This window comes from Dryobates pubescens, chromosome 22 (genome assembly GCF_014839835.1).
Source record: "Dryobates pubescens isolate bDryPub1 chromosome 22, bDryPub1.pri, whole genome shotgun sequence".
Lineage (NCBI taxonomy): Eukaryota > Metazoa > Chordata > Aves > Piciformes > Picidae > Dryobates > Dryobates pubescens.
In genome coordinates, this window is record NC_071633.1 from 7,940,948 (window position 1) to 7,954,642 (window position 13,695).

The window sequence follows — 13,695 nt, forward strand, 5'->3', positions numbered from 1 at the left end:
ACCACCCAGATCCCCAAAGTATTAGAACACCCTTGTTTTCTTACACTTACATGCTGTCCTGTCTATGGACATTATTTTGGATCTAGAGACAAGAAAGAAAATAATTCAATACACAGTATATGTGCTTCTTGCCCTTTTAAACATTGTCCTTGAACTTCATGTTAGTTATCCTATATGCACTGTACTTCAGAGATCATTAAAGACTTTCAATTTGACCTGCTGTACCACAAATTTATACCGTCAAAATTGCATTTACCCCTCAAGAAAAGGATCATCTGTTATTATTGACAAAATTAACTCAGCTGATTGCAGAGCAAGACCAAAAGATTTTGGAACAAAGTGAATGGGATATCCACCACAAAAGGATCACTGGGTTGATTGGTGCTTGATGAGTAGGAAAGCTAAACTGGAAAAAAAAATATGGAAGGACATTCAAACTATTGGAGTGTGAAATAATTTCTCTGGAGTAAGGAAAAGAGTAATATCATCATTTGGTAGCTAATTGTAGTTAATTACAAAGACAAAAAATTGTTCACTATTCTGATGCAACCTTTTATAAAAACACAGTCACTTACTCTTGTAGCACATCAGACACAAAACAGAAACAAATCCAAAAAATCCCCAAAGATGAAACTCCACAGCACTCTACAAATATTTTGGACTCTCATCAACTGTATTAGAAGAAATGTTAACAACGTAAATGGAATTCAGCTAACACATCTTAAGGAAATGTACAATCCAATTATTATTGTAAAATTCTTCAGTCTATTTTTTACTAAAAAGTAGTCAGACTAGATTAAATGCTACCATTGTTACAAAAGCCTAGGGATCAGATGGTGGTGAGTTTCAGCAATACTGCACAAGGAAAGTATCAGCAGCCAGCTATTTTTCTTGGAATTTTTTTTTTTTTTAAATGGCAGTCATTCTTTTTTTTATGGCTTTTTAAAGAGAGGATTATAGCATTTAACTTGGAGCAAAATAAGCATAAATCAAGCATGTCATCAATACTAATATTTTAAAGGTAGTAATACACATATTTTGAACAGGTCAAGTTCATCAAATGCAGAAAGATATACTTCAAGTTTTTCAAAAAGTATGACAGCTCTAAAACACTAAAGGGAAAACAGAAGAAAATGTTTATGTACATACCACTGAAAAGTAACCACACAAAAATATAACTGGAAAAATAACCACCAAAAAAATGTAGCTGCCTTCAACAGCGCAGAAACAATTTTGCCTTTGTACTACAAGATGATCCAATTCATATTTAAAAATACCACACCACCACCCCTGCCAATAGTCAATATGTTGTTACTGTAGGGCTCCAACCTAAAAGTTTGGCAATTTAAAAATGGTGAAATAAAGTGGATTTGGTCATCACAATAACTCTTTGCCCTCTTCGGTAATTTTAAAAGGCACAACTACACATACAAAAATAAGTCAAAAATCGCTGCATTCCTGGCAAATGCTACACTAAACTGTGAAATGAGAAAGACTTAGGGACTTGGCAATGATCTGGATTCCTTCTCTCTCCTTTTCATACCAAAGGCTGCTCTTAAAGACAAGAGCTACAATGAAATGCAAAAAAAAGTAATGTAGGTCATTTGTCATATTTGTCAATAGCCTGGTGATCAACTTCATTGTCATGCAGCCCTGTTGTCTTTGTGCTGCCTACAGAGAAATCTCCAATATAGACACTGTATGTATACCCATATTTTAAAACAAAATCCTGGTTGGTGAGTTACTTAAAATACAGAATGAAGTTTACCCACACTTACACAGCATTTAATGTGATTATAAACAGGGAGACAGAAATAAGACTAAGAAACACTACAAAATAATATAAACACATTTACCCTTCTTATACGCAGTTCTTCTATTGCCTCCAATAAACTTGTTTTAAAATCTAGCAGTCGAATCGAAAGTAATGTCTCTGATGGACTTTGTAGAGTAGAGTCAAGTGGCTGTGTTGTAAAATCTTCATCCATTCCTCCAAATTGTTTCTGCAAAACAACAAAGAAAGTGTATTGCCTCTGCAGTTTATCACTAAGATAGTATTCAAAGTGGGAAAACTTGCAAATTTGGAAGTAAATTCTTATTGCAATACCCCGAATGCAGTAAATCTATTAGTCATGGAATTAATTTGTACATTTTATATTAATGTGTGATACTGTAAAAGAAACAGCTTTGTCATTAATTTACTGTCTTTCATTTCTCTCTCTCTCTCTCTTTTTTTTTTTTTTAATCGGTTTTACTTTCAAATGAAGACTGCAATGAGCACACAAAAGGAAGTAGCACAGTTGTTTTTTCCCCAGAGCTACTGCCCTGTGCTGGCATGAAGGTACTGCACCTAACACATCAGGCCATGAAAGAGCAAGTACTCGCCTTCGAGATCTCAAAACATCACAGCACAGCCTCAGTTTTACAGAAGACCTTCAGACTGGCTTGAGAAGACAAACTAAAAGTAATAATCACTGTTTCTGCTCCTGAACTTTTTTGTTCTGTTCCCACAAGATCTAGGATCAAAATATTGTAGTCACCAAGCAGTTATGCTACCGTAAGACCCAGGTGCCTCTGCAGGGACAAAGCATGTTTGGTAATGACAGAGAGGATTACAACACTTAGTATTTGATTTATAAAAAGATAATTCTAAGTATTTCAGCTGTACTGTCTAGATTATTTCTTAATATTTGAGCCTGAATTTCCACCAGTCCATTAGAACACAAAATGCCATCCCCTTCCCACAGACACTTCATGCCTTTCTGGACTAAGAATTAAAAAGGGTAGAGCACAGGAGTTATGACTGACCTGGCCACTGCCTCAGAACCCTTAGGAAGGAATTCCTGCAGGAAGACAGAGACCTGGTCTGTATCACAGGGCCATAACAACTACAAATCAGGGCTCACTACTTTTTCTGCTGTTGTCTAACTAAAACCCTAACATAGATCAAATTTAAGCTGCTTGGTCATGCACAACAGATTGATTCCCTGCTCAGTTGCCCCACCACAGAAGTTATTCTAAGGTACTGAAATAATAGTTTTGTTAAAAACAGAAAAATCAGGCTCATTTTTGTCTTCCATTTCAAAATATATGACTGATACTGAACTGTTCAATATGAAATATTCCTGCAAGTTCTTTTGTCAGTGTCAAAATTGTGTTTGAAGGGCTTCTGAAGAGATGGCAAATAAAAGTCTGAATTAGAACCACGTACAAACACATACCACTGCAGACAACAAATCTGTTGTGTCATTGTGCCAACACAAATCAGGCACCGTACAGCCAATCTGCACACATTTGAACCACAAACCAACATTTTTTGATACCCTATCAAGTATTGGGAGATGATCATAGCTACAAAACTAATAAAAAATGCTTACATTATGAATAATAGATTAGGCATAGAGCCATTGATTTAACTTTTAATTGTGACATATTCTGATCTGAAGGGTAAGATCTTGCAAATATAATGTTAAGACATGATACATGCTCTGATTCTATTGCTGTCAGCTGACATTGCAGGCTCAGAGTTGGGAGACTGTGCAGAGATGTATTTCTACTAGACAGTGCTGTTATGGAGAGTCCTTACAGCCAGTATTAATAAGGAAAAAATAAGAATGCCTGTCAAAAGGAGCATCTGACACAGAAAAATCATGGTCTGACTCTTGGATTGATCCTACAAAGGCAGGTGCACTTGAAGAAGCGCATCACAGTTATGAAATAATTTCTATTCATGTCAACCAGTAGAAGGATGTGTGTAAACCAATACATACTGGGGCTTACAAATTTCCTTCCCATCTCAGAAGCAATCTGAAAATTATTTTCTCAGGGAAGATATTTTCAAACCAATGGTATTCTCTGAGGGATGGAAAAATGGGCCTCAGGCACCCATGGGCTTTCTCTTAGCTCACTGATTTCAGTAGGAGCACTTGACAAACATGACTTCACCTCCCTAATGCAGCAAGTATGGATAAAGGCTTTTCGGAGTGAAGCTCATTGGGTCTTCACCCATCCCTTCATCGTAAAGTACCAGTTTCTCACAAGCAATTTGCACTCAGACATTTTCCAAGACTTGCAACAAAATGCTTCACAGCTTGCTGCTGAAAATTGCAAGGAACAGTGTGTTATACATGCTCCCTCTCATCCTCCTCCTAGTTGAGTGCAAGGACCTCTGTGGTCTCTTCCACAACAGCAAGGGAATCAAACAGCTTAGTTACCTGCCAAATATTTTATGCTATGTTTGACTTCAAACAAAAATATGCAAAATATAATAATAAAGTTACCAAATACTTTACCTCCCATACCAATAAAATGCCTGCTTGTGACATCACACTTTAATACAACTGTCTAGAGCTACTAATAAATGTCCTTTGAAAAAGAAAATACAAAAAACCTCTTGTATAATCAAAGATATTGCCAAATAGATGCCTTTTTCAGCTTAACAACTAGTATTTGCCAGATTACCTGTAAAATAAAATTATTATTAATAATAATAATGATAAATCTAGGGCATACATACAGGAGAAAGCATTCTAAAAATTAAACTAAAATGATCGAAGTTCCTATTATGAAGCATTTACTACATTTGCTTTCCTATTACTTGTTTTATGTTCAACAAAAATAGGACAAAAATTAGTTTTTAAAAAGCACATTAAAAAATCCATTTAAACACAATTTTAAGTGCCATAAAGGGCTTTATATCTTTGAAAAGCACTTATTAAAAATTACATCTTAAATACCCTGCACTAGAAAGTAAGTTAGCCTATAAGCCTGATAGGGGTCAGGGTAATAACACAGAATGAACAAATTACACTGTCATTCCACTTAAATTATTTAAGTTATTTAATTTGACCTGTAGATAGTCTCTTGTCTTCTCATCATGCCTGACTTTTAAGTGGGAGGTCTTCATTCATGATGATCCTTTAATGGAAGCAAAGCTTTCTCCATTTAACCCATGGCGTTATCAATCATGTACAGGGATAAATGAGGCTGTAAGATTTTGCCAGTATCACAAATGACACTGTGACCTGAGGCCAACATCTTTATTTGCTTCTCCAGTGATTCACTTCAGCAGATATTAACCAATTTTATAATCCATGAAAGGCAAAATTAAAGGACACCATCCATAAAACAGAATAATTCCTATCAGCAACAAAGTGATGTCGGTATTATCTTATAAATTATATGGCCATACAGTGTGGTAATGTAATGAAGTAAAGATGGTAATAATCAAATGCCTAGGGCAAATGCTAATATGCATTTAATCACACAGCATGAAGCCATTTGTCACTACAGTTGAATGCATGTGTACATAAAATACATGAGTCACGTCCTTATTGTTATACTATAACAGCATCAATTTCACACTATCGTTTTACCACAATAACAACTGTAGGCTTTGATATTAACTAAAACATTCAAACGCCAGGAGTGCAGCTGTTAGCAATACCTTAAAAAAAAGTCTATTTTGAAAGATGTTCTCCCTAGTATTTGACTTATCACTGTGTGCAGAATTCTGTAATGTATTTGTACAAAACCCCCTTCAGGTACATTTTCACAACACCCTGAACGACTTTTTAGAAACAGGGTGATTTATGGCATTTCAACATAGGCTGAAGCAGTTTTTAAGCATCTATCAACCTCAATAGGTAACTATTGATTTTCATTTGTTTGTTTATAGGCACAAACAGATAAGAAACAGACAAAACATCTGCCTTAAGATAATCTAAACTGTTTGCAGAACACTCCAGAAAAAAATGTAGTGAAGTGTAAGCATCAAGTTCTGTGCTTGGTGAAAGAGGAATGAAAATATTAGAGGACAAATATTACATACGGAGAGAACTTAAAACAGATTTGACTTGAATCCATCCTTGTCTTAAAAATGAGAGAAATCCTTAAGTTCCATTATATGTTTATAAGGTTATAACTTACATAGAATTTTAGGAATTAGAAACCAAGCAGCTAGCTGTACCGAAGGAGGATAAAAGCCTAGATTCCTTGACTGTGCTAAGAAGAGCTCACCAGAAAGCACTTGGGAGGGAAAAAAAAACATGCCAAAAAAAACCCACACCAAAAAAAACCCAACCAAAAAAAACCCAACCAAAAACCCCACCAAAACCAAACCAAACCACACCAAAAAAAACCCACCACCAAAACACCCCACCCCACACCACAGATAGTCACCATTTGCCAGGTTCCAACCATCACATCTGTCTCGCGCTTTGGTTGCATAAACCAGGCTGGTTTCCTCCATGATAAGATAACCTACTGGCACACAGTGCCGTAACATTTGGACTATAAGACAACTTGGTGCATTCCCCACACGGAGACAATATCCAACAAGATGTATGGATTATGGTTTATGTGGTTTAACATCTATTTTACTAGATCAAGAGAGTTACAGCACCTTAAAGTTCTTGGGCTCAGATTTAAAAAATAAAAGAGTGAAGCCAGCACTCTCCCTGTCACAGCTGTTGGGTGCTCTTCTATGTTAGATTCACAGATTTTCTGTAAGTAGGTTTATTTATTTTTATACCTTTACAGGCTCTCAAATATTGCATGTTTGATCTTGCCCTGATTTGTCAATATAGCAATTTACAGGAAAAAAAGTATTTTTAATTTTTGAAGGAAGGTCATAATACTTCTGTATCCCCCATCTTCCAACAAACATTTATATAATCCTTCAGGAGGAACAGCTACCTTTGTGCATGCCAGAGAGCACCCACATCCAACCAACACCCTGAATTTACCCACCTACAATTCATCTATACAGGTCCAGAAGGTGCAACACCTCTGAAAATGCTATGTTGGCAGGTTACCACCACACCAGAACCTTCCAGGTTGCAGATAGTTACACTGGTATAATGAGGAACACACAATGGATAACAGGGCAAAACACACTCTCTTGGAGGAGCTGTGTTGGTTTAATTCACTATTTTATTTGCTTTTAGGTTGTGTGGGGTTTGGAAATGGTTTTGTTTTTCTGAGGAGAATGGCTCCATTCACAACAAGAAAACAAAGCAAATAACCTAAACGTTCCACAAAAGCACAGGTCCTGGGAAAGAAGGCTCTGACTCTAGCAATGACACAGATTATGTATCTGTATACAATAAGGTGCTATTTAACAAAAGTATTTCCTTCCTAGAAGAGAACCCACCAAGCAACTTGTCTTTTCATAATTGCCCCTCTACAGTTCTGTTGAATATTTTTCTGTATCTAATTATTGTCTAGCATTACCGTTGCAGTCTAAAAATGATTATAGAATCATGCAAACAAAATTATTTCTTTCAGTCTTTTAAAACTTTAGAAGTTAATTAGTTTTAAAAAATAAATGTAAAGAAAATCAGTTTTCAAAAGTGTATTGCCTACCTTATAAGAGAATTTGTTTCTAAAAGCTTAGATTACTGTATCAGTATACTGGTTTTCATTTACAAAGAACTATGTTCTTCTTCAAAATAAAATTATCAAGACCTGCACTCCTTTAAAGGGCTCAAAACCAGACAAAGAGACAAAAAGATTAAAAATCTAATATTTGTATTTTTGTAGTCACATCATCTTATACTAAAAAAAAGACTTGAGGAAGGATGGGGCAGAAGTGTGGTTTTTGAATGGGCATCAGGAAGTACTGTCAGTGCAAAGTATTACTTTAAAGGACTGTTTTACATTAATTTTAATTCTAAATAAATACTGATTTATATTAAAATACCAAAGTATTTTCTTTATTCATGTATTACATTAATTTAAGTTTGGTGAGGATACACTTAACAGAAACAATTACCCCAGGTCAGGCAAAGGATCTTTCTACCTCACTATTTAATCAGAAACAAACAGTAATTCCTCTCCTTGGCCTTGCAACTACAGGATTTTTAACATTAGCCCAGAGCAGTAATATAAATCATGTGTTGCTTATTATAGCATAAGAGGCCAGTAGAAGAGTCCACTCAAGATGCAATTTGTTATGACTATACACCTTTGAAAATCAGTGGAATCAGACTGGTTCTTCAAGGTTTCTCTGGAGAACATTCCCTATCCTTCTACTGATGGATTAATAATATTTTGCTGTATCTACTCTTATTAAAGTAGCTCTATCTGCCCCTCTTCATGTTCCTTCCTAAAGTTGGAGAATACACTTTTACCAGTTTAACTTAACAAAACAGGACACAATTGTCTAGATGAATTTGAAATAGTGCATATTACATAAAGCCTGTTACTAAAGAAAGCTCTAACATCTTAGGAGTTAAAGGAACAGATTAATTCATTTAGTAGATATCCCACAATTCAGTGAGTTTTATCTAAGAAATAGATTTGTGAATCTGCATTATTTCTCATTTTCCAAAGACAAAATAGTAATTCTCATATCAAGCTGTTCTTATCTATTATTCTGTCCAAAATGCAATGTAATTTGTTTAAATTCAAGATAAGTATAAAGATTTTTACACTGGAACCTGCACACTTGTCCTAGAGCTGCCTTTGTCAAAGCCCAGGAAAGCATCATGCCCTTTGCAGGAGGAGGACCTCCACCACCTCCATACTAAAGCGCAACAATTATCCTTAAAATCATGACTTAGAAACCTTTGCTGACAAAACTGTCATTAGATACTAGTAATCTGAAGCAGTCCAGTTGGTAATGTTTATCTTTTCAGGCTATATTAAAATTGTGGGAAAGGTACTGGACAAGGAGCACTCTGTTGTTGGAATCCTCAGGTCTTCTTGGTCAAGAAGCAATGAGTCTGAGGTAAGTGAATTGTTACGAAATGTGGTGATATAGTTAACATCTTTATCTGTTTTTCAAACCCTTCTAAACACAATGGCTAAGTGTCCTGTATGTGTATGCAATAGTATGGCAACAACAACAACAAAAAGGTAAACTGAACAACACATTCCTGAAGAGACCAAACCAATGACCCAGAAAGCATATGGGAAAGTCTCTCTGAGAGTCTGTTTTGCTCAGCCTGCAATATTTCATTTCGATGCAATAACTGTTATTTCAAGAAATTATCACAGTGCTTCAATTCAGTTTTTTATATCGTAATCCAGTAAAGATTACTCCCATACAGAGCAACAGGAAATTTAACTTGAAGAGTAAATTTTTTAAGCAAGTCTTTTCAGTTACTCCAAAGTCTGTATTAGTTATCTGTTGAATTCTAGTTGAAATTTAAGAGATTGGAACTGCTTGTCCAGTTACTATGTTGCTTGGGATCTGCATTTTTTTCCCCAATTACAAGATGTTGTCTTCAGTAATTTGAATTCTTTTGATGACAATATATGACGTACCCAGCATAGGTATTTTTCAGAAATGGGTGATTTAAAATTTCTCTATCATATAAGCTGGTCTAACAAATATAGAAATACATTTTCTATTGTACAGTCTATTGTACAGTTCTATTCTACAGTCTATTGTAGCTGTCTTTTACAGAATGTGGGAAGCCAATAGATGATACCTGAAGACTCTTTTTTTTCCCCCCCAATCAACAAGTGAAAAAGGACTATGAAGAAATTAGCAGGGAAAAAAAAAAAAATCAACTCATTTCAGCTCAAATGAAGAGCAACCCAAAAGGTAGTTGCACTCTAAGACCGCAAAAATATGTATTACTTAAGTTTGTAGAAATACATTTCCCTCTCTGACATTTCAAACCTAGTATTTTTCAAGTTTTAGTCAGCATCTTTTTACCTATTAGTATACAGACATTAATTGTTCGAGGGATTAATAGCACTCAGGTTTACCCAAACTTCGGGTTTAAAAAAAAAAAAAAAAATTAAAATATCAGGTCTTTCAGTGAGTCCAAATACAGTTTGCCTCGGTTTTAAACACCATGCTGCCACCTAGTTGACAACCTAATGAACTATGCTGACATCACACTTGATGCACCACAATTACAGCTAAAGGCATTGAACAAAATTTAAACCATTTCTCAAACAGATGTTTTTGCCAGAACTAAGGTATCAGAAGGAATGAGGCCTCCAACTAAGTTCCTCATCCAGTAGAAGTACTCTTGCCTGTAGTTACAGTTGTGAAATAACTATACCAAGTACAAAACAAAGAAATTAGACTCAGTACTGTCAACTAAAGGTTCAGCCCAAAATAATGTAATTAACACTGAACATATTTACACTAAGAAACGTACTGAAGAAAGCCATATTCATATGTGAAACATCTGGGAAATTTAGTTTTATAAATTTAACGAAGGCTGCCAGCCTGCATCATTCAGAAACACATCAAGCTGTGCAGTGCAGAATTGCTCTTTTGGATAAATCTAATCCAAAGGATTAGGGACATGGCATCAGGAAGAGCAAATAATCTCCTCTGTCAGCAAGTCCAGACACTACTGATATTTAACTTCTTTCCAATATTTTGGAAATATCTATTTTATAATCAGAAAGAACTGATTTGCCTGAAGGCTGGTTTGGGTTTTGTTGCTGTTGGGTTTTGTTTACTTGTTTTGGTTGGTTGGGTTTTGTTTTAATTCTTTCTTCTTTTAAGCACATCTCACAAAAAGTACTACTTTGCCTCCCCCCCCGCCGACCATTCCTCAACACAACTTACACTAGCATTAATGTTAAATGGGATCCCTATAGCAAAGCTTCAAAAGGAAAGCAATTGTTATCTCATTAGGGCATGATATGGTAAGAAAATATACTATTTTCTGCCGGAGCATCATAGATAATGTCAATATTAGTGAAAAAATTCCTGTCTCATCATTAGAACAATTTCCAAATCCTATATATGTGCAACCTGCTACAGGTTAGTGTAAAGACATCCCTGCAGCACCAGCTTTGGAACAGCTCCCACAGGAGGTCAGTAACAGCAGGAGAAGGCAAGAAATATTCCTATACCAGCACATGAAACTTTATTTTCTCCTCTCCATGCCACAGGATCCTCATAACTTCAGAACAGCAGAGAGTGCAGAAACCAGGTAGATGTGTTTCCCCCTCTTTGGGAACCCAGTTTAATACACAATCAACAGGTACAAAATATTTTCAGGATAGAAGATAACACACATGTTTGTGTAAAGATGCTTTGGAATATAGTAATTACATATCATAGTGATTAAAAGCTTAAATGCAAAAGGCATCAGAAACCAGTACAGCAATACTTTTAAGATTATATATAAATATACTAAAGATGGTATTTTGAGAGCTTCATTCATGTTAACCTTTACCATGAACACAAGAATCAATGTGACAGAGATCTTATTCGAAATACTCAATAAATATGGATGTTTTACATATTTTTCTCAAATTCCTAAGTGGAAGACAGTATTTAAACTTTCCTACTGAGTTTTTTTTCAGCTAAAAATTATTGTCCTGGCTATAGATATTTAACTGGAACTAGCATATCAGGGGAAAATGAATCAGAAATAAAACACAAAAGCAATGCAATAAGCAATGCAATAAGCATCAAATAAGTGAGGGTATACATGCAAGTGCAAGGAGACATACACAGCACAAAGAGGAGAAACTCCCATGTACATTTCTGTCCACTTGGATTGGATTCAGAACAGACATGGAAAAGGTGGCACTGACAGAAGAGATCCATCAGGTATTAATGCTTTTTCCTCACAGATCTGTATCATAGGGAAACTGCTCTTATGCTGAGAAGGAAGCAGCCTAGTTAGAAGTTTAAGTAAGTACTTCCAGACTTTGGATGGGGCATTGCATAAACAAATCCATATGTCCAGCAAGAGACTAAGCCTTACTAGTCTCAAGACAGGCCCACGATTACTAAACAGTGTGGTGGCCTTTGAGATCCAGCCAGAAAACCACCTTCTTTAAACAAACATATAATACCTCCAGCTTGTTTTCACCCAATTCTAGTTACACAGAGGCCAATTGTTCTGCAGCAGGCACAGCTACCCAGCAGGCAGCACTGAGACTCACCCTGGCTTACCCTGTTGTCTGGGCAGCAGGCCAGGGCTTCACCTTGCCCCTTCCCTCCCCAGCACCACTTTCCCGCCAACAGCGGTCCTCAGGCTGAAGCTAAGGGGAGGGGTAGCTGCTCACCTCTGTGGGGCATGAGCAACCCCAGCTACACACATTTATAACACAGTTAATTTTACTTTGTTAGCAATACCTAAGAGCAGGACACTTAAAACGTTTTTCAGACTGAAATTTAAACCTCACAGGAAGCAAGCTACACTTCCAAGCCCTATCCCCTTCTCTGACCCATGTCACCAAGCTCCCTCTGAAGGAAAGGGCAGGAGAAGACATCTTTGGGGCAGAAAGAGCACACCCGTATCACACCAATGTTTGGAAATCAGTTAATAGAGCCCCAAATCCTTCACTCTGGCCCCTAATGACATCACACAAATCAATTTTTAAAGGGAATGGGATAGAGAAAACAATTTGTTTTGCAAAGGCATATCTGGTAACTTTTTTCCTCATCTCATACATCCTGCTTTGTAGGTTTGAAAGGAACAAGTATTTTGCTGCAAGTTTGTACTATTTCTCCCCTGAGATCTTTTTAGCCCAATAAATTAGATTTGTTTATTTGAGTTTAAATCATAATGATATTACTTGATTTAATGGCTAAAGTGCACACAGCACTAAGGAGAAGGTGATTTGACTTTTGTATGCTTATCCTTTAGCTTTTTTTGCAGTTACACTGTTCATAAGTTAAAATTATGCACACAGTTGCTTTCCTAAGCACTCCTCATAAAAAAATAAAAACTCCCCAAAATGTCTGCTACAAGGAACAAGTTTCCTTAGCTTAATCTGAGATTCCCCCTGCCTTTTTCTTTTTAAAATCTGAACTGCCTTCTTAAAGGAACATTAACAAAATTTCATCTCTTTCTTCTTTACATGAAAGACAAATTTCACTTGCACTGAACATGCTGTCAGCTAGTGTTCCATTCCTGCAAAGAATGCTGTTTAAACAATAACAAAAAATCCAGCTTTTTATGTATGCAAAATAAAGTCTGTCTTAAAGTAACTTACAGCGCTGTAATTCTAGGCATCTCTCAAATGCCCATTTCCAACATAACTTGTTGACCTGCTTTTTAATTTACAGAACTGTGCTCGAATATATTCCTAGAATAACAAAATGGTATCAGACTTGATACAAGTTTTAAATAAATGTAAGAAAAGTTTTCTTCTGTATTGAGCTCAAATGAAAAGAATGACTTTTTGACCACATAAAACCCCACAAAAGATAAGAAGGTACATAAAGTCAGTTACATTTCCTTAACATTTTGCTGGCTTTTTAAAAATAGAGTGTGGGGTGTTTAGGGTTTGGGCTTGTTGTTTTATGAAACAAAATTTTATGTTTGTTAAACAAACCCATTTAACACATAGTCTCTGTACAACAGATAATTTTACCTGAAATAGCATGAGACCTAAAATTAGCACTTACTGATTTCTGAAAGGCGTGGAAAGACTTAAGTCTATTTCAGTTGTTTTTCATAATTGTATTACACAAAATAAGCTGGTGTAAGAGACTGGGGGGGAGGGGAAGAATCAGAGATTCTTTGGCTGACTGGATGTGTTACATTAATTTCTTAATATGTGAAGGAGTGGATTACCTCTCTAACAGCAATAGGAAATTAGTTTCTTTATTTCTTCATTAAGACTGTGGGAGGGAAATTAATTTTCTACTCTGGTTTTCGAAATTAATTGAATATATCTTTATTAAGGTGATAAATATATACACGTATTTTTTGGTTGAAGGAATTCTCTAAATTAATCCTAAAAAGACATTTTCAA

General features: G+C 35.8%; 1 protein-coding gene across 1 annotated transcript in view; it reads right to left on the minus strand.

Annotated features, from left to right (window-relative positions):
• The window catches only part of CCDC73 (coiled-coil domain containing 73), a 73,848-nt gene that overhangs the window by 38,302 nt on the left and 21,851 nt on the right, over positions 1–13,695 (minus strand). Inside the window, 1 exon segment of the mRNA XM_054172013.1 lies at positions 1,857–2,003. Coding sequence (XP_054027988.1) covers positions 1,857–2,003 — 147 coding nt within the window.